Source organism: Pteropus medius, unplaced genomic scaffold, assembly GCF_902729225.1.
Source record: "Pteropus medius unplaced genomic scaffold, Ma_sr-lr_union100, whole genome shotgun sequence".
Classification (NCBI taxonomy): Eukaryota; Metazoa; Chordata; class Mammalia; order Chiroptera; family Pteropodidae; genus Pteropus; species Pteropus medius.
In genome coordinates, this window is record NW_024348531.1 from 103,479 (window position 1) to 124,479 (window position 21,001).

General features: G+C 42.2%; 1 protein-coding gene across 1 annotated transcript in view; it reads left to right on the forward strand.

Annotated features, from left to right (window-relative positions):
- The window catches only part of FAM120A (family with sequence similarity 120 member A), a 103,215-nt gene that overhangs the window by 38,321 nt on the left and 43,893 nt on the right, over positions 1-21,001 (forward strand). The window contains exons 5-7 of the mRNA XM_039879817.1: positions 615-711; positions 13,649-13,746; positions 13,987-14,267. Coding sequence (XP_039735751.1) covers positions 615-711; positions 13,649-13,746; positions 13,987-14,267 — 476 coding nt within the window. The remainder of the gene's footprint in view (positions 1-614; positions 712-13,648; positions 13,747-13,986; positions 14,268-21,001) is intronic.

Sequence of the window (21,001 nt, forward strand, 5' to 3'; positions counted from 1 at the left end):
CTTGCCTGGCTGTCAGGTCTTCATGCTGGCGGGGAGGGCTAGGCTAGCATCTCACCTGATTACTCTAGCCTCTCCTCTGGCCTGCACAGAGGAGGGATTGAGAGAGACAAATGATAAGGTCTCTGCTGCTCCTTAAATCTCCATCATAACTTAATAGGATTTCTACTAAGAAGACAGACGTATCGAAGGGGTCAAATGGAACTGTGAATCTCTGACTTATCTTTCCCTTCAGGTGATGGAAAGTAAGGAATTCAAGAGGTCAGGGTTAGTAAAAGAGGTGAAGTTTGTGTGATTTCCTTCTCTGCTCTCTGAGGCTCTAAAACCACGGCCCCACTTGCTGGACATGGAAAGTAAAATCTCTCCTGACAGCACCAGGGACCTGGCCAGGAGAAGTTGAGGACTGCATCCCAGAGCCTAAGTCTCTGATTTTCACTTCAGATTCTGTGTTAACCGTGTTGCTCTATTGATTTTCCTTGAAGATTTTGATGTCATTCTAAACTCTTATCTAGCTTGAAAGGCTACAGATTATTGTTCATGTATTGAGTTATAAAATATGTTGAAACATATGACCAGTGGCATGCTAATTTACAAAGGTTTTCCTACATTTATTTCAGTCTAGAACAGATGACAAAGTTATTCGATTTAAGAGAGCAATTGGATATTATTCAGCGACTAGTAAGCCTGTGGCATTTCACCCACCACACTACTTAGGTAAGTAAATCAAGGCCTCTGTGATGTATGCTGACCATACAATATCTAAAGAGATTTAAATATTCACCTGATAACTTTGTAGGCTGTTTCTGTTGAGATGAGATTTGTGCAGTTATACAAATAACTGTAGCCGAACCTCCTAGACAGACTCAGTAGTAATCCTGGAAAGTATTAAGGATCAAGAGGAAACTTTAGAGACTTATGAAAGTGGAGGAGAAAAGCAGGGCCATGAGGACCAAGGTTGTAGGTGGCGGTGATGCTGAGATTTCTGTGTTTCCAAGGTGTCCTCTTTGCAGAATATGCAAAGGACATAGAAGACCCTCCAGATCTACAAATGCCTTCATAAATTCATGGATGTGTGTCTGTTTTTGTTGCCTTTTTTTTTGCAAAAGGCCAGATTTAACTCAAAGATTTGAAATTGAAGAATAACAACAATTATAAACTGTTCTCCTGAAGCCTGCTTCATAGTGACTGTCTCATGGAAGGTTGGAAAGCACTGACCAAAAGTACTAGCCTCCTTCCAGAGTCAGGATGCCTTTCTTGGAGTCCAGAGCAATAAAACTATGAGAAATTTTGCTGCCAACTATTGTTGTAGTATGCTCACTTCATATGTGAAAATGGCACTCAGAGGAGTTAGACTTTTTACTGGTTTCAGAAAATTAAGCCTAGGGTTGAAAATGTCCCTAATAGTTGTCCTTTACATTCATTCACTTGTTCAAGCACAGTGCCAGCATGTGCTGTGTACATGGTGGGCACAGAGATAAAAGGCAAGTGCTGGCTGTTGATGGCTTTCCTTGTGAGATGGATAACGGACAGTGAGTATGGATGGCCCTGCTGCCACAGGACCAAGGGGAGTGGAGGCAGTGGGTGCAAGCCAAGTCCTTTGTTGCCCCCTCCCCCACTCCCATTGTGATTGTGGTTATCACAGAGACATCCCTATGGAACAGGTGCTTGCTCTTCTGCTGCCCTCCCCCGCTTCAGAGTAGTGTTTAAAAAATGCCATTCCCCATCCCATTTGGAACAAACTCCCAGTTGTTCCCCCTGCTCCCCTGCCATCTGGCTCCTGCTGCCTTCTGCCTCTGCCTCTTGGTCTCTAGGTCCTGGCTTTGTTCCTGCTTGGAGTGTGCTGCAGTGGCTTCTGCCCTTGGGCCTCGGTGCCAGCTCTGGGCCTAGAGCTCTCTCCCTGACTTCCTGTTGGGACATTCCAATTTCCAAGATCCAGGCTTCGCTGTCACTTCTCTGAGGCCTTTTGTGACTGGCTGAGCTGTATCAGTCACCGGGCTACCATCAGGTCACCTCACTTTAATTCTCTGCACATTTCCTCACACCTATCTCCCACTCTTAAGAATGTCAAGTCTGGGGGAGCCAGGACCTCACCTGCCACCTCTCTTGTACCCCGAGTGGGCAGGTATTTGACTGAATGACTTAATCCACAAAATGTTGTTGAATTAAGAGAGTGAAATAATTGGATGTGATTTAGGATTACTCTTGGAAAGTGGGGCAGATGTTGTTGAAAGAAGGGTGACTCAATACCATGTATTACTTCAGTTGAGGCGAGATGTGACGGAGACAGATCATAGCACCTTGGTTTTATTCCTGGCACAGGGGACATCCAGTAGATGCTGTTGAGACAGGTGAGAGACAGGGTTCTGAGACTGGGTATCCTGATTCCTTACCCCCCAGCCACAGGTGTCCTGCTTTATTAAAGTGGGATACTTCCATGAAAGTGAAGAGTAAGTATATGTAAAATGCTTTAATGAATGCTTGTTACACAGCAAGTACTGCCACTGTCATTCTTATAGGAATAATGGCTGGAAAAGGCAGTGAGTAATTAGTGTTGAATGAAGGGTCAGAAAGCCTTAAAGGAGCTCACAGGACATACTTGGCACTTCCTGTATCTTTAAGTGATATCTGGTTCTCCTTTGACAGTCGTGGTTTAAACTATCATTGTTGTGTAGTTGGGACTAGAACACTTATTCAAGAGGAGGGAATTAGTAGGAAAAGGATAGAGAAAGGCACTTTCCTTAACATTTGGCATTGATCTGAGCTGATGAGTTTTAAATTAGGTTTAAGTTTGAGCTTAAAAATGTGTAATGTTCTATAAAGTGCTTTTATGTTTCTCTTAAATCATCAAAAGACATTTCGAGGTAAATATTTTATAAATGAAGTTGACACTCTTGAATTCAGTTTCACTTTCACTCCTCTGTTTTATGGAGAAGAGTGGTATAATTAGTAAAGAATTTGGGGTGTTTAGAGCTACATTTTCAGGCAAGTTAATGTAGGTGATAAGTACCTATAAAGACTCTACAGATCATTTCCTGATGCTTCTGACTCTTGCAGAAATCAGAATTGTACAGCAGAGGACTCATGAAGCACTGGCACAGAATCACAAAGGGCAGGAAGTGTGGGGCAGTGTAGAGTTCAAGATGGCTTGTGTTTGGCCTAGAATTTGGGATGAGATTGGAGAGAGGTTGGGGCAACATTCGAAAGGAAGGTTTATTTCAACTTATATGCATGAGTTGGAGCCAAAAGAAATGGATTCATGTAAAAATCACTTTTTTTTTCCTTATAAGTATAAAGAAGCAAAAATAATCTGGATAGAGTGCTCATTGATTTTGCCTGTACATGCTAATAGAGTCCCAGTGTGGAATTAAGTGAAGAGTGAGGACTGAAATGGAAATTGAGAGTCTAGAAGCAAAATGGACTTGGGAAAATGCTTTCTTGGCATCCCAAATTAGTACCCAAGATATAGTTCCCATAAAAATATTCTTATAAGTAGTAGGCAGGTCATAAGTGGTATTTTCCAACCATAGTCTGTTATATTATTCTATAGAAAAATATCCAGAATTTTGCGCAACTAGTATTGGAGCATAACTTTCTTGTTCATTGGAGCATAATGTCTGTATTAAACATTTTAGAAATTGGAATATGTGTAGAGTTTTGAGAGTATCACTTGGGAATAGAAATGGGAGAGCTGACTCTAACCAGTGTTTTCTAAACCTGGCTGGAATTTTAGGTTCTATCCCAGAACTGTTATACCAGGATCTTAATTGGCTTCAGAATTCTGTACTTGCAAAAGAGAAACCTTCCTGGCTGGGCCCACGTGGATTGACTTTGGGAATGACTGCTTGGTCTTCGTGATTTCCTTCTGAGCCTATGGTCCTCTGTAGCACTGAGAAAACCTCAGATGTTTACAGAGTTATTCAGTGGTTGTGGAATTTACAGAAGGAAACTCACATGCTATAAGGCCTGATCTGCATAGTGTGTGGTCTTTTTCAGGGTGGAAAAAAAGAATGTCTTCCAGTGTATGTTATCTTTGTACTGTGGACTCCCAGAAATGATCTATTCTTAGACAAATTTTAAAATAAATGACAGGTGAGATTCATATTGTTTTTAAAGAATTTACTCTGTCAGAAACACTGTGTTGGAAACTGGGGATCTAGAGATGATTATAATTTTGACATCCTTGCCATTACAGAAGTTAATGTCCATCTCATCTCACCAGAGGACCCCCAGTCTAAATAAAAACACATGCTTATATATGTCAAAATTGAGTTGTCAGCAACATTTGGTTCCCTGGCTAAATGAATCAGTAGTTGTCAAACCATAGCTGTGCTTCAGAATCATTGGCAGAATTTAAATTTAGCAACACAGAAATGCTAGAAGCTACCTGAGGTTTGTGAATGTAAACTTCATAGACACAAAGTCCTGGTATATGTAAAAAGCTGCCCAAATGAAACCAAGGCCCAGGGAGTCTAAAAGAGCATATATGGTGTCTTCCTGGCCTTCCTCAGTGAAGAGTAGATGAACTCCCACAGCAAACCTATTTGAAGGGCCCAAATCTTAAACACTGACACTACCAAATGCTGGCAAGGATATGGAACAACAGGAACTCTCATTCATTGATGGTGGGAATGTAAAATGGCATAAAACTAAACATACTCTCACTATAGGACCCAGTAACCATTCATTCAAAGGAGTTGAAATATATGTCTACACAAGAACCTGCACAAGAATGTTTATAGCAGCATTATTCGTAATTGCCCAAACTTGGAAGACACCAAGATGTCCTTCAGTAGGCAAATGAATTTATAAACTGTGGTGCATCCAAATAATAGAATATTATATAGCACTGAAAAGAAGTGAGCTGTTAAGCCATGAAAGAACATGGAAGAACCTTAAATGCATATTATTACTAAGAAAGGAGCCAGTCTGAAAAGGCCGCATACTGTGTGCTTTCAACTCTGGAAAAGGGAAAACTGTAGAGACAATCAGGCAGGGATTTCTAGGGTTTACAGGTGAGAACAGAATGAACAGGAGGAGCACAGGATTTTTAGGGCAGTGAAACTTTTTTTTTTGGTGATACTATAAATACATGTCTTTATAAATTTATTTGTCCAAATCCTTGGAATGCACAACGCCGAGAGGAGGAATCCTACAGGAATATGAACAGGAAGGTCAGGGAGGACCAGTCTAATTAAACTAATGCTTGATGCAATCAGTGTTTGTCTCTGTTTGATTAAAGTTTGAGAGTGAGGTTTGGAGATAGGGTAGGAATTTTGCAAGGTGACAATAAGAAGGAAGTATAAGCAAAAGTGACAGTGTGTGCAAAGGTCCTGAAGTGAGAAGACAGGGTGTGGAAGAAACAGAAGAATGTGGTTGGAGCACAGGAAGCAGAGAAAATCGTGGTCAGGTGATGCTTGTCTGGCAGGGCGCAGTCTGATTTTAGACTTACTCTTGGAGACCACAAAAGCTCATTGAAGGATTTTTCATTATAAAAATATAAGTTATTTTGAAACTGTCACAATGTATTTGAACAGGAAATGAAACAAATGTTACTAATAGCAGAACCCTCTCCCCATCTTTCCCTGTCACATTCCTCTGCCCTCCAGCACCCTGAATTTTGTATTAATGGTCCTCTTGCTTGTCTTTATTGTGTTTGCACTCTGAGGACTAATTGGAGTGTGGAAGTAGGCGGGCTTCCCTGGAGGGCACATTGTATAGAGAAGTCCCGAGATGGGTGCCTCAGACCAGGGAGAGAAGGTGGAACCACAGGCACAGAGAGCAGTGCAGCTAGAGGAATTGTGGCAAGAACAGTTATCAGCAGAGGTGAAGAGGAGGCTTCTGTGGTACTCACAGCTCCCAAAATAGGCTTTAGCTTTGCAGCTTCTTCTGTGCTGACAGACATGGAAGAGGGCAGGATAGGCGGCCGGCACCAGTCCTCCAAACCCACCTGCAACACTTCATACAGCGTAGTATTTGACATGGGAGGGAGGATTAAATAGGCTTAACCTGTTACAGAGATGATGAAAACTGAGAGGGGAGGGTGATGGTGCCCTTGGTCCCTTGGAGCTGAGAAGTAGGGGGTCTGGTGGCAACCAGGGGAGGCTGCAGGGCAGCAAGACTGCCCAGCAAATAAGAGAATTGTTCAAAGAGGACCATATTGAAAAAGGAGCTATTGCCACTGGGCAAAGAACAGACTATATACAGCAACCACAAAGAAAGGCCTCTGATTCTCTCTAGTACAGGGGTGCCCCACGTCCTGACAGGCCCTTAAGGCTGGCCACATTTTAGCAGACTGGGTTGGAGGATGCCAGTTCACAAAATGCCAAACACTGGTGACCGATGTATAAGGGAACATAAACAACTGCCGTCCTAACTGCAGTGATGGGCCTCTAGATTCAGGGCTAGGGCTCAGAAGGGCTTCTGAGCCATTGGGAAGGAGAGACCAGGGACTGTTGATGGGCTCTCATCTGGGCTCTGGCTTTCCTGGAGGGCATAACTTTTCAGTGACTGAAAAGGTGGATTCCTGTAGCCACGTGGTCTGCACAGCTGGCACTCACCAGATTGTTCATCAGCTGTTGCTGGGCATTCTAGGTCCTCTTAATATAATAGTCTTCTTGAAAATAGGGCTTACCTGCCAACAATATACTTTCCCAGCATGCGAAGCAACAGTTAGGAGAGATCACTCCTGAGTGTGAAGATAGTCTCTGAAGTACATGGTGCCTGCAGGGCTTCCTCAGCTTATAAGTAAGGCTGGTGGGTCTCAGGAAACAGGTTGCCCTGTCAGGACCATGGTGAGACACATCCAGAATTCACAGTGTGATGTGCTCGGAACAGAGGGTGATGGATTACATGTGTGTGCTGGGGTGGGGGCGGGAGGAGTGGAGTACAAGCAAGCAGGAGTGAGAGAGAACATAACTGCCCATGCTGTTCCTGCCTGGGCAGTCAAACTGAGCCGATGCCCTCAGGACCTCATCCTCCTGCCCCGAGCGCTGGTCACATCCAGGCTTTGTGACTAGTGGTACCAACCCTGTACACTGTGCAATAACTTGCCCATTCTCACTCAGTGGTATATCTCTGAGGCTCCCCATCACTTCACATAGGTTTGCCTTTCTGTTTTCAAAACTTGTTTAATATCCCACACTGTGGATGTGCTATCATCTACTTAACCATGTTCCATGGTCATCATCTAGAACATTTTCAGTTTTTTCACTATTGCATTTTTAAAAAAATTTTTGTGACCAGGCATTCAGTATTATACTGTTACTACACTTTACTAATAAGTTTTTGAAATGTAATTTTTAAAAAATTTATGTAATATTTAGTTATAGCTTTGCTTACCCTTTCCACGGTTTCTACTTAATTTTTTTTTTATTATAAAAAGCTTTAAGTGTAACAAAAGAAGATAAAAGATAATATCATGAGCAGTTCTGTGCCCACTGAACAAGTTTAACAAATAATGGTTAACATTCACTTCACATCTTTCTTTAACCCATTTCCCATTGAGAAAAAGTGTTGTTCGCTGCCAGCGTTAGTTTAATTTTACATAAACATACTCTTCGAGGCCGAAGCAAGTCTGACTGGTTTTCAGTGTGAAAATAAAATATAAAAACTGTTGTTGAAGTTATTTCTAAACAGAACTTGTCTCTAATCCTAATTTAACAAATGCATATGGTGATTAGAATTTAATAATTTTTGTGTGGTAATTTTAAAGCATGGAACAACACAGAGCGGAACATCACATTCTGCACAAAAATATCACATTTCTCTCCAGACCTGCTTGCCATCGTTGTTGTTGTGTGAGCAGCAAACTTTGCAGTGACCAGCTGGATTCTGTTTCTTTGATGTTGGTGGTGTGCTCTTGGGGAAATGTCTTGTAGACAGGCGAGGAAGTGTGACATCATCAGAGGACGGGCGACCTCGAAGACGTTGCTGCCCTGGCTTGTGATGCTTTTCCAGCATTCTTTCAGTCAGCGTCACTCTCAGGTTTACATGGCTGATTGTTCAGGATTGTCCTTCTTGAACAGGATGAAGGAGTTCAGCACTGTAATGTTTAGAAGATGGCAAAAAAATTTCTCATACCAAAACTTGTGCCTTTTGTGCTCAGTTGTATAAGAAGTATACACTTGATCAGCTGAGTCCACTGCTCCCATATTCTCGTTATAATACACAATGACACATGGCATCTTAATTTTCTTTCCATTTCTCTTGTCTCCTTCAATCAGTATCATTGTGGAATGTTGACAACATTGTCACCTCCTTGTCATACCATTTCAGTGCCATAAGTTCACAGAATTTGGTTACAGCCATCCCCTTTGCAAACCTTTTTTTTTTTTTTAGATCATTTAGTATCTGTTTTCTGTTCAAATGAGCTGTCCCAACTGCTTCAGTCCTGTTTTGATGGCAAACTTTGAGGATAAGGTTAGGACTGTAATCTGCGAGTTATCTTGTGGAAAATGCTGCCGCAAGAGCCTCTGGCAAGTATTCTCAGGGCAAACAGGAAATGGGCTAAAGAAATACATTAGGCTTTTCTAAAAGTCATGTGTCTTCCCTTAAATAGGCTTTTATATTTTCTTACTTTATAATACAGAATAAATAGTAGTGCTTTGATTTTTAACTAAATGCTGTGTTCTTGTCATTCTGCATTTGCTTTTTTTGAGATGTGTCTGTGTTCATCCTTTTTGATTTTTGTCTTTTTAAAGCCAATGTAAATGGCATTGATGTCATTCCCCAGGATCTGACAACATAGATTCTGCCAAAGAGAAGCACAGACGTTATATTGAATAGAAGGTCCTCTTATTCTTTCTCCTCGATTCCTAAGCAGATCTTCAGATTCTCTCAGTCTGTTCCCCTGACCTTTCATTCAGTTTTTAGTGAGTTTATTTTAGTTGATGTGATATGAAGTGATATAGGCCATCTAGTCTTGTGGCTTTTTGAAAGGTCGTTTTTTTAAAACTTGAAAATTAGTCATTTGGAAGAACTGAAAATACATCCTCTTTTTCAGCTGCTTTCTGTTTTAAAAGTCTGCAAAGTGTGTCTTCCCGAGACTTCATAGCCATCCTCAGGAGGAATGTCAATTGAACTTACCAGTGACTTCCAAATAGAGGCCGTTAGACTGTTCTTTTAGGTTGTGCTTTTCTAAAATCCACAGATGGACAGAAACAGATTTGTCCTGTTTTATCATAGACTTATGAAACCATTTGGTGGCTGAATGAGATATAAATGTCCTTTTCTACTTTCTAGATCTTCACTCAGTCAGTGTAAGCACAATTATTCTTTGCTATTAAACACCTACAATTCAGACTCTGATTTAGTGAACCCAGGAATTGAATAGATTTGAATAAAATTTGGGAGGAATCTGTCACTGCCCAAACTCTTGCTATTCAAGACTCAGGTAGACTTGAGTGATATGTATCTTGTGAGGTCCACACATGCACTACCCAGACTCAGGGACAGAAGAGATTTGGATACAGGGCTGCTCGTATGAGGACCAGGCCCCACTCCTAGCCATGGAATATTCCTGTGCCCACAGTCAGACATCCAGAGCAGCCCTTGTCGTTGTTGACCCACTCTAGTTCTCAGAAAGTTCTTACTTACATTGACCTGGAATGTACTTCTCTACATTTTTTTCCCCCATTGCTTGTAATTCTTTCAAGTGCCACCGAGAATGTCCCTGCTTCTTTATCATCTTATTTTACTCAGACCTGTACTGAGGCTTCTGTTGTGAGGGCTTCTCTCCTGGCCAGTGGCCTAAGGCTCTGCCCGTGAGGCCTGACTGGCACTGCAGCTCCAGGCAGCCATCAGCTGCTCCAGCTCTGTGCCGCTGGGAGTTGATGCTCACTGGAAATCAACAAGATTCTGTCCTTTAAAAGCCAGGGATGACTTCTCTTTCCTCCTGCCTCCCTGCTTCTGCCGTCCTGTCTGATCTTCAGTCTGGCCTGGCCCGCTAAATGGACTTCAGAGGCCATACTGGTCTCCTGTTGATTCCCACTGTGCTGTCCACCCCAGCCTGCCTTCAGAAGCTATTCATCTGGGAAAGGATGGAAACAAATTACATGAAGTTCTCCTTCCTGTAACTTTATGTGTGCCTTAACTTCTATAGAATATTGACGTTGAGTAAATACAGTTCACCCTTGAACAACACGGGGTTGGGGCGCTGACCCCCTATGCTGTTGAATCTGCATATAACTTTTGACTCCCCCAAAACTCAACTGCAGTCATTCCTTGGTATCCGAGCATTGGTTCCAGGACGCCCCTGGATACCAAAATCCACAGATGCTCAAGTCCCTTATATAAAATGTCATGGAACAATGCATCTGTGGACTCTCAACCTCAACAGTATCTCAAATACTCTCAACAGTATTTGAAAATACTGTTTTCCAACCAAAGTTGGTTGAATCTGGGGATGTGAAACCCATGGATACTGTGTATTTTGGGGGCGAGGAGGGACAAAAAGCCCTATATATAAGTGGACCAGCACAGTTCAATCCTGTATTGTTCAAGGGTCAACTGTAAACCATTTCAATGTGGTTAATGTAGTTCATAAATTTTTGCAAGCATGGAAAACTAAAGTTGGTTGGTGGGGAATATATTGATTTATTTGTCTTTGAATCTGAATTTTCAGAGCTATATTTTTTGTGTAACACTTGAAAATCATGCATCAGCACCCATCAGCATTGTAGAATTTTTTAAAAAATACTTTAATATTTGTTTTGTTTAATGCAACATCTCTGCGGTAATATTCCTAGTAGTAGATGAATATTTGTTAATTTGGGTTAGGGCTGACTAGTTCTCAGTATAGCTTCTTGGTTAACACCATTTGTTTTTAAATTCTGTCTTAATTTAGAGAAAAGCTGGACAGCATTATACCTGCATAGTAAGTAATTTGAGGGAGTGGATACAGAAATGGTGTGTCTTGTCTACTACGGTGTACAGCTAACTAGGCACAGCTATAAGGGTTGCAATGAATACTTCTTTTCTCTTTATTTTCAAAAAGGTCTTTAATATTTAAAAAGTAATTTTTGAATTATGAAAATATTTTTTATACGATAATTAAACACTTTTTTCCTCCTGTCTTCTGTATTTAGTCTGTGTGTATTTTTTCTAACCAAAGCCAGCCTCTCTAGTGTTCGTGAAAGGAGAAAGAGAAACTGGCGGTTAGTAAGCTCCATCCACTCCTTGAGCCAGTGTCAATTCTGAGAAAGATATCTTTGTCACATGGAAGACAGACTATGGCTCTGCTTAAGACTTTGTGAACGAGAACTGATTTACAAGAAGTCATGCAGTATGCAGAGATGAGCCCTGGCTTATTAGGCACTTCTGCAGCCTTCAGAGAAATGTAGACAAATTAATTCACTTGTTGGACTAGGTTATGATAGAATAGTAACTAGCTCTGTGGATTCTCAAAGGTTTATTTGAGGTCAGTGATTACAATATGATTTTAGAAAATGTTCTTTCCTTGGGAAGTGTTGCTTTTAAGTTAAAATATAGTTTAGGGTTTTTTGGTTTTAAGGAAAGTGTGCTTTTTAGGACGTGTGTAGCATATAATAGCCCCAAATAGAGTAAACTAAAATACTCATTTTCATTTGTTTGCTGATGCTGCATAATTGACAGCCTTTCGTTTTTATTACTCAGAAGTTAAGTGTGGTAGGTCAGCTACAAGAGATTGCAAACTAGACTTCTTACAGTGATTTAAATAATAATATTAGAGCTTGAATGGATTTCATAATATTCTTTGGCCCCAGTCTGGTCACAATTCAGAATTACCTGAGAAGGGACTTTAACAGTTATATGGTCTTGTATTTTATACTTGGAGGTTGGGATCTTCTAGACTTAGTTTGATCAGGAATGTCTCATTATGTATGTGTGTATGGTGTGAGTGTGTGTATGAGTGTATGGTGAATGTGTGTCTGTGCACGTGTACGCATATGCACATGTGCTGCCAGCCCCATGTGCTATGTGCCAATGTAGTTGTCCCCAGCCTCTGTCCCATAGTCGTCTCTGTTCAGTGGGAGGTGGAAGCTGGGCTGAGCTTTCTCTTCTGTGAGCCAGGGTCACAGGACTAGGGCATGTCTGAACTTGAGCTTGAGGTACCTGGAGATGGGATCTTCCAAGGGATTGTAGCTTCTGAGGCTTGTGAGCCCTAGTGGGTGGGAAGAAGTGAGCACTGACCCAAGCTCCTGCTCTCCTGGACAGGGTGTGCCCTGCTAGCTCTACCAGGACTGGATTGGCTCAGGGGACCCCAGGTTAGGTGTCAGTGGAAGTTTTCTTTCAGAGAATGAGAGGGAGGATTTGGAGTACTTTATTATTTTATTTAGTTAAGTTAAATGTGTTTATCTTGGCAAGTTGGCAGGGGTGGATTGTGTGTTTCTTGCCTGGTGTTGCTCATATTCCATGGTTGAAGAACTACTCTTCTTGGTACAGGACTTTGGCATTCAGATGTGTTTAGGTTTGGGTTTTTTTTTGTTTTTGTTTTTGTTTAAAAAAAAAAAGAAAACCTAAAGAAGAGATTGTGTAGCCATGAGGGCTCCAATGGGGTCTGTTGTGTGTTCTCACAGTGTGTGTTTTCTCTGCATCTTGAGTCACATGGATGGTGCCCAAAGGCCCAGCCTCACGGTGACCTCGCAGGCACCCCACACCTAGTTGTTCAGCAAGTGAACAAAGCCCCGAGGAGTCTCCTTCCTGTTTTCCTGCATTAGTAAATAATTAATTCTGATATTTTTAAGTGGTTTTGACATTAGGCCACACTCATCCCCTGTCACCAATTGTGTGGGTGCATATCACGCTACTGACTTTGCCTTTGTGGCTGACTGCACCTGGCTACCTCTCCTCAGACCAGCAGGGTGACCGAGGGTCCTGGACGTGGAGATGTCTAGGCTGCCGGCTGGGTGACTGCTCTGAGTTACGTCTTAAAGCTGATGCAGAACCCAGTCCTGATGTGTGTGCAGCCGCTTTTTCACACGACTTCCGTGTGCTTCACTGTGACAGCTGGATGATAATGAGCAAATGCTAGTGCACATCAGAGTAGGTTCATAAAGTCATGTTCTGAGAGAATACAGAATCCCACGTTACTGATCCTGTAATACAGGTTAAAATGTGTTACCTGATCATGGTTTTGCTAACAATGAAAAACCAAAAATACAGGGAGCAAAAACCACACTTTTTATATTTAAAAGCTTGTTAGTAGCTAAGAAACTAGTTTGAGTTTAAGTAGAAAAATTCTATTGCTTTACAAATGGAAGGGGAAGTGTTCTGTCCCTCTTCTATTCCTTAGTGCTACTACATACGGTATCAAAGGGACCAGGCTTTGTCAACAGTGAGCAGAGAGACTAGGTAGCCAAGAAGACCTGTGCAGTTAAAGACTGAGACAAACCAGTCATTCTCGGAAACAAAAGCAAAAATACTATTAGAAGTTAACTGAAAATTCTTGAAAGTTAAAATTCTAGCCCCAGTGTATAAAATTGGTCATCATAAAGCTAAGTATTTTTTTAATGTTAAACATGAATTTCTGAAGGTTTCTGAGAAGTGGAACCGATGGTGTGTTGGCACCTGAGAGGCATAGGACAGACGGGACATGTGCTAGCCACTGTGGTGTTTTAGGGAAGTGTCCTCTGCTCAACAGTTGTTTTATTTTCTCTCCATGTTGATGAAACAGCCAGACCAAATCCATTTGGAATGCCTGGGATAGTGCCACCGTATGTCCCCCCCCAGATGCTCAACATTCCACAGACCTCTCTGCAAGCCAAGCCCATGGTAAGGCCTTTTCTTTCCTTCCATGGCTGGTCTGCCCTGCCTTGGGGGGCAGCTGGCCTTGACAGCTGCATATGCATCAAATCTTAATGAACAGTAAAATAATGTTTTAAGCTCTTCAATTGATATGTGAAGCAAGTGCCAGTATTTGTTGAATTAGCCAAGACCAGGAGTACTAACAGGAGCCAGGTCTTGCAGGCAGCTTGTGTGTGTGTGACCTGTGCCCTCTGCCCTCTGTTTCAGGCTCCGCAGGGGCCCAGCCCAGGCACTCCGGGTCAGGGTCCACACCCGTACAGCCTCGCTGAGCCGGCCCTCACTTTGGAAACAAGCGGAAAGAATCTGACTGAGCAGAACAACTATAGTAACATTCCTCATGAAGGAAAACATACTCCACTGTATGAACGGTCCTCCCCGATCAACCCAGCTCCAAGCGGCAGCCCCAATCATGTGGACTCAGCGTACTTTCCTGGTTCTTCTACGTCATCATCTTCAGACAATGATGAAGGCAGTGGAGGAGCTGCGAAGTGAGTGGTGGGTTTCTTATGTAGCTCTTATTCCCTGGGCAAGCCACCTGTTGGCTGGCTGGCTGTTCTCAGAAGTGCAGTTTATTACAGGTAGGTGAAGGTCTCTCTGCACTGGGACTGGGATTCCTCAGACACAGAGGAGAAAGGTGGTTAGACATTGCCACGGGGCTTCCCAGGCTGAAAGTCCATTCATCCGGCCTGTGGCCTTGGCCCGCTCTTATGCTGGAGTGGAGTTTTAGGAAAATTGGTCTGTGTGACTCCCAAACACGGTGAAATTGTCTGCTTAGGTGCTGCTGATTCTTTCTCTCTCTCTCTTTTGCTGTTTCCTCCTGACCCCTACCGTGGAAAGCATTTTTAGTTGGACACTTGTGACGTTTAGTCTCTCGGCTCCTGGATTGGGGGGAACTCTGAATTTCCTCTCCTCCTGAGTTCAACAACTCAAATCCCAATTCAACAGCTCATGGGACTATAACCAAAACCCTAGAAAGCTGCCAGACCCAGCTTGGAGTTCTCCCCAGAGAGGAGTATTTTAAAAATTGTGTGTTCCTAAGGGAATGAATTTTCAAATTTGTAATTCATTAGAATCTGATTGAAGAATTCTTAAATGTGCAGTCTTCCTTCTCTTATTAAATCATATTATGTGTCTAAAACACCTGATTCAAATAAAAGAAAGAAAAAAGGAAAAGAAAGCTTCTTTCTTTTACTTCTACATCTGTATAAATGAGCGCCCAGTGACTCTTCAGCTCACAGAAGTCTGCGAACAGCTGATAGATGTCTCACAACCCCTTCTACCCTGGAATTCTAAGGCACTATGAGTTTTTTTTTTTTAAATCAACTCATATCAGCAAGATTAAGGTATGTGTATAGTACAGATTCCTCTTAATAAGAAACATTCTTTCCAGACTCTGAAATGTAGGTAGCAATAAGACACGAAGTAGAATTATGTGTTTTGTGGCTCAGAGTCCTATGTGGTGATAAGTGTCGGAGCCAGCAGAGGCCTGGCACAGGGAGGTCTGGTGACAACCCTGTTCCTTCAGGTAGAGACTCAGAGATAATGCAAGTTGCCCATCTGATTTGACTCACAAGAGGCTAGTAAGATTGCTTAGGAGCTCCTCCTCCTTCTCTGGTGAAGATTTAGCTCCGCCCTGTTCTCAAAGGTCTGGGTCAGCATTGCCTTTCCTGGAGCTGTCCTCATTTTCAGTTCCTCTCCCACTTCTGAGCTCTGTCACTGGCTTGTCTGCACCCCCAGTTTGGTGGTTTCACTGTGTTTTCTACAAGAGCCTCTGGAAGGTGGATTCTGTGTAGGGTCGGCGTGGGTGTGTCACCCTTCTTGTTGTGTGAAGTGTGGTGTGGATTGAGTTCTATGGCTTAGCAGTGTCTTAATTTCCTTAAATCTGCTTCCTCATATATTATAACAAATGAGAGACAGAAAGGTTAAAATAGAGAGGAAGGAAGAATAGAAGAGGAAATAGGGTGCTTGTACCTGAGGCTTCAGGGTCATAAGCCAGGCAGAATAGGGCCTGGGATCATTCCTGGTCATGGACATCCTTTGCTTGTGGCAAGATGCCAAGAAGGGTGGTGTTCTTGAGTTCAAGGTTAGGATTCTAGCCCGTCAAATGAGTTGTGTGTGTGTACTTGACACTATGTGTAGAACTGAAGGTCATTCTCCTAGGTCAATTCTCTGTGGGAGTAGTAAGTCAGGAGATGGTTACCTTTGGTTTGGATGTGAATTGAGACCCCTGGACCTACAGTATGCTCTCAGGGTGGTCTTGAGGGAAAGAAATCATCCGTCCACTCAGCCAAGCGACACTTGAGCACTTGCTGTCTACCAGCGAGCAAGATGTGGTGTGGGCAGTTTGCAAAGAAGCGAACAGCCCAAGTGGTGAATATATGAAGAAAACACAGGACAAGAGATACTGAAAGTGGGTGCATTTCCAGAGATGTGAGATTTAAGTGGCAGTGGGGACAGAGCTGGACATATATGGGGTGGAAGGAGGGGTGGCCTGACCAGCAGGAGGCCATGTGAGGTGGAAGCTAGATAGCGTAGAGTTTGAACTCTGTTCTCGGATGAAACACCCACAGCATTTGCTTAGGACAGCCCTGGGGCTGGAGAGTTTCTTTGGAAGTGAGTTTGCTCCGATCTGAGTTTCATTGTCCTCAGAATGGACAGGTGTCTAGGTGATGAGGCCATTTAGCTTGGAAATTACCCCACAGTCGGATTCTAGCACCTCTGATCATAACAGCTTCTGATTGACTGTAGATATGTTTGTAGTTACAGTACTTACAGCTTTGACTTGTGCAACAGCAGAGGAGGGAGCCTGCCATTACCCCAGCTGGGTGTGTCCCTCCCTGTCACCTAGTCACCCCTCATCACCCTTCTCTGTTTGATTCTCTCAGGCATTTGCACTCCCTCCACCTTCCCATAGGTGAGTAAATGATACCAGAATGTGGAAGAGTCCACAAAATAAGTGATAATCATTTCCACAACAGAAAATCAATGACTTTTTTTTAAAGGCTGGTGCTGATAGGTGATGAGGACTGTTATAAAAGAGAATTATCTTCCTCCCCATCATAAAAAAAGCTTTCCTACAAATTAAAAAGAAATAAACATACAGTTCACAGAGGGAACACAGATGATCAATAAAATATGAAAAATGTTCTCTCTCTAAGAGAATCTAAGGAATGCAACTTAAAACATAAGATACCCTTTTTTTAACCTATGAAATTGGCAGACATTTGTTCTTAAAGGTGAAGTTCAGTGGGGAAAATGGGTAGAGTTGGTGGGATCTGAGTTCTTGGCTGTCCTGGTAGGCCCTCTGAATTTGTGGTGTCTGAGAGTGTGGGCACTCCTCCTATAAGGTTAGCTTCTTTTGAGCTCAAAAGTGGGTGGGAGGGGTACGTCACAGCCACGTTGGCAAGAGCAGAAATATGTGTGTCCCAACTCAAAGAATGTTCTGTTGTAAAAGGAAATGTACATTTAGGTGTCCTGTGGGATAGCAGTTGTTCAGATGACAGCTGGGTGTGAATGTGCCTCCTGGCTGGTCTTTGGATCCATACACAGGCGCCTTCACTATGTGTATGCATATGTACATGCACGTATGTACACGTGTGTGTGTGCTAGGCAGGCTCTGTCCTGTGCCTATCCCCTTTTTTTACTCCCTTACCTGGCATTTTATCCTCTTCAACTGGGTGTGTTCAAATGTCTTTTCTACTACACTGCTGGAATGGACTTCTGTGTCTGTTGTTGTCTTGAAGTGGACACATGTTCCCGAAGAGTTTGCAGGTCTGTGCCGGACAAGAAGTCTTGGGCTGCGAGAGGCCCCTTGTACACAGATGGGGTGAGTTGCGTGGCCCTTCCAGGACTGAGATGAGCTGCCTGGGTACCACTGCAGCTGTCCTGAGTGTCCCTTCACTTTTTCAGAATCACAGCCTCCTGTTCTTACTGTGATTCTGTGTCTATAAGAGTACTAGCCCAGTGCCTGGGCAGTTATTCCACATCCATGACAATTATTTTGAAGAAAGTAAGAAAAATATGTGGCTTTCTAACTAAACATTTTTTTTCTCTTATTCTTTTTCTTAGAGTATTATCAACATATACTTTTTTCTCTATTCTTGGTTAAAATTAAAAACAAAAACAAAGGCAGTGTTCTTGTTTTTCTTCTCATTTTTCCTGACCTTTGTCAAATCTTTGTAATCCTATTTTGGTTAAGAGTTACAATTGAATCCTTGTGAAGGTTGTATACTATTTTCATTGGCTTTTAGAAATTTGAATCTGATCTGAGGTTGCTAATTTGAAGATTTTAGTTTTATGTTTTACCTTTTTTCTGCTTACCATCTCAATACAAAGTTACAGAGTCGAAACATTAGAAAATACATTATAGGAAATCCCCCCAAGATAAACTGTTTTCAAAAGATTAGTAAATATTCAAACACCTTATTTTCTCTGCATAACTAACATTGATTTTTACCATAATGAGATTTTTTTCTTAGGCACAGCAACTTGCCTTTTCCCTTCCTTATTTATAATTACTCTACTATGTAAGTATGTATTCTGACTTGTGTGTAAATGTAAGTATGTGTACCCTGAATATTTCCTTTTCCATACTTATTCTACTATGTAGGTATGTTTTCTGATTTGTGTATAAATGTAACTGTGTATGTACACTAAATATCACTTAGTGTTTTTGCATGTTGTTACTGACATTTCTAAGTGGATATTTAAGTGCTATTAGGAGAGAAGATGGACTTAATTTTTCTCTACTTTGTTGACTTTATTTGTATAGATTTGTTCCATTTCCTTGTACAGTTACGTACACATTGATTTTGAGATGTCGTGTCATGGTAGCAATCTGTGGCATAAGCTTTGCAGACCTCAACATGATCCCTGTGGGACCACGTCTAGGCTGTGGATGGTCACTGTCAGCACCTGAGGAGGGACTGTTGACCAGCTTGGAGACTTGTTGCTTCCAGGGCCCAGTCCTCCCAGTGTCCCCTGGCTGGTCCTGCCGGGTCCCATTGCCACTTGTACTGTGTGACCTGAAGCTCACTGGGCTCAGTGCACCCAGCATGGGTGGGGGTGTCTCTGGGTTGTTTGCGAGTTAAATTAGCTGATGAGTAACTACAATAAGTGATGGCTGTCACTATTTAAAAAATAACTGCGTGCAATAAAAAACCAGAATATTGATTTTATTTTTTTAAATAGCACTTCTTATTTAATTTTAAAGAAATTTTTCTGTTATAGTTAACATATAATGTTATATTAGTTTCAGTTGTACAACATAGTTATTAGACATTAATATAACTTATGAAGTAATTACCCCGATAAATCTAGTACCCATCTGACAGCATGCATAGTTATTGCAGTATTATTGAGTAATATGACATACCTAACTAATTTCATTTAGTGCCCTTGATCTAGTGTCTCAAGAAATATGCTTTTTTTTTAATGCTTCTTTTTTCCTCTGAGTGGTATTGGTGTTTTTCTTCTACTCTAAGTCTTCTCAGGCTCCCTTTCCAGAGAAACCGTGTGGTTCACAAAGGGAATTACATTTTACCTGCCCTAGGGTACCTGGTCCCAGACAGGCTAAACACAGCTGCAGGTTTTTCCTTTCAGATTGTTACACTATAGTGCCAGACAAATAATGACTTTACATTTATATTTTGACTTTTTGACACAAGGTAAGATTTCTAACATATTCTCATGAAAACAACTGTGAATTACTTGTATGTATTGACAAAAATTAATAATCATTTGTGCCTCTGTGTGTCCTAGCCATCTACTAGCCACGTCCATCTCATCTCACTCAATCTGGTGTCCCTGCACCCTCCCTGGCAAGTGGGAAAGGACAGCTCCACAGCCAGTATGGCATGAGGAGTCCTGCTGAGTGCGAGACAGTCATTCAGGGCCAGTACTTTCTCCACTCCCGGCTTTTTATGAAAAAACCCAAATGTGTGGCGTTAGTTTAATTATGGGCCTGCGGAGACTACCTATAAGGTGTTTGTATGTGTGAATCTTGAGGCTTCCTTTGATAAAGAGCCCAGATCTTCGTGCTCTACAGTAGATGCTACCAGGCCCCTCCGTTAGAACTCTGGTCTGGGTGGGAGTCTGTTGACTAGGAACAGCTGTGAGTCGAGTCCCCATTCCATTCCTGAGTTGGGGAGCAGACAGATGAAAATGTACACATGCTTGTTGAAAGTCAACTTCAATTGGCTTGACCGTATCTGTAACCTTATACACATGCTAGGTATTGCTTCTGTAGATTTGATCTTTTACCTTTCTTTCATGTTTTTTCCTTTCCTTTCGGTTTTATTTAACTTCAGTCTTTCTTTCCTATTGACAAGTAAGTCAGCTGTGGTCAGTGCTGTCTGTCTTTTCTGCTTCATCAAGGCAATCCACACCTGTGGCAGTGGAGTGAGAAGTCACTGTGACTGGTCACTTTTACACTCGGTGTAAATGCACCACAGTCTCTTTCCATCCTGGCAACATGAGCTTGCTGACTAGAAAAATATGCAGGCGAGAATTCAGTAGTTAGGACAATTTGCTATCTTCTACCAGCTTTAGTGCAGAAAAAGCCCCAAGTGTACTGGAATGAGGTTAGGCCTTGCAGCACGTCTCTGAGAATCCACAGAGCCCAGTGATATGGTGCTGGTCTTTCTCCTGCCACTGTTCCTGGCTTGTGAGAATCATTATTTTCTGTTGCTTGCCTGCTGCATCAAGTGTGTCTGTGTAAAATCCATCCTGAGGTTGGCTTTTCCTTGTAACAGTATGTGGTAATGTCTGGAATGGTGGGTTGGGTCTGAATCTGGTCACTGTTGCTGTAGCTGTGAAAGGGGTTCCTTCTCTCTGAGCCTGAATTTTATCAGCAGTGAGTAATGCTTTGGAGTATACAGGCAATTCAACAAAGAGTTCATGCAGGCTTTCTGCCCAGGTCACCCACTTCCCTGTGGCCTGTGTGGGTCTCAGCAGGTCTTCCCAGGACATGGCTGATGAAACGTTGTGTCTATGTAAGTGGTTCCAATTATCATTGTGTGATGTGAGCAGTTGTGTAGGATGAACTATGTGTAGAAATATTCTGAAATGTCTAATCCATCTGTTCTTCAGGGCAAGGTATTTGTCATACTCAAAATTTTGTTTTCTTAAGTTGTAAAGTAATATAGTTGTCCTACTGAAATATTCTGGACTTTAAAAAATTGACTATTGTCAAGATGTTTTTCAGGCGGAATTTTAGATGTTA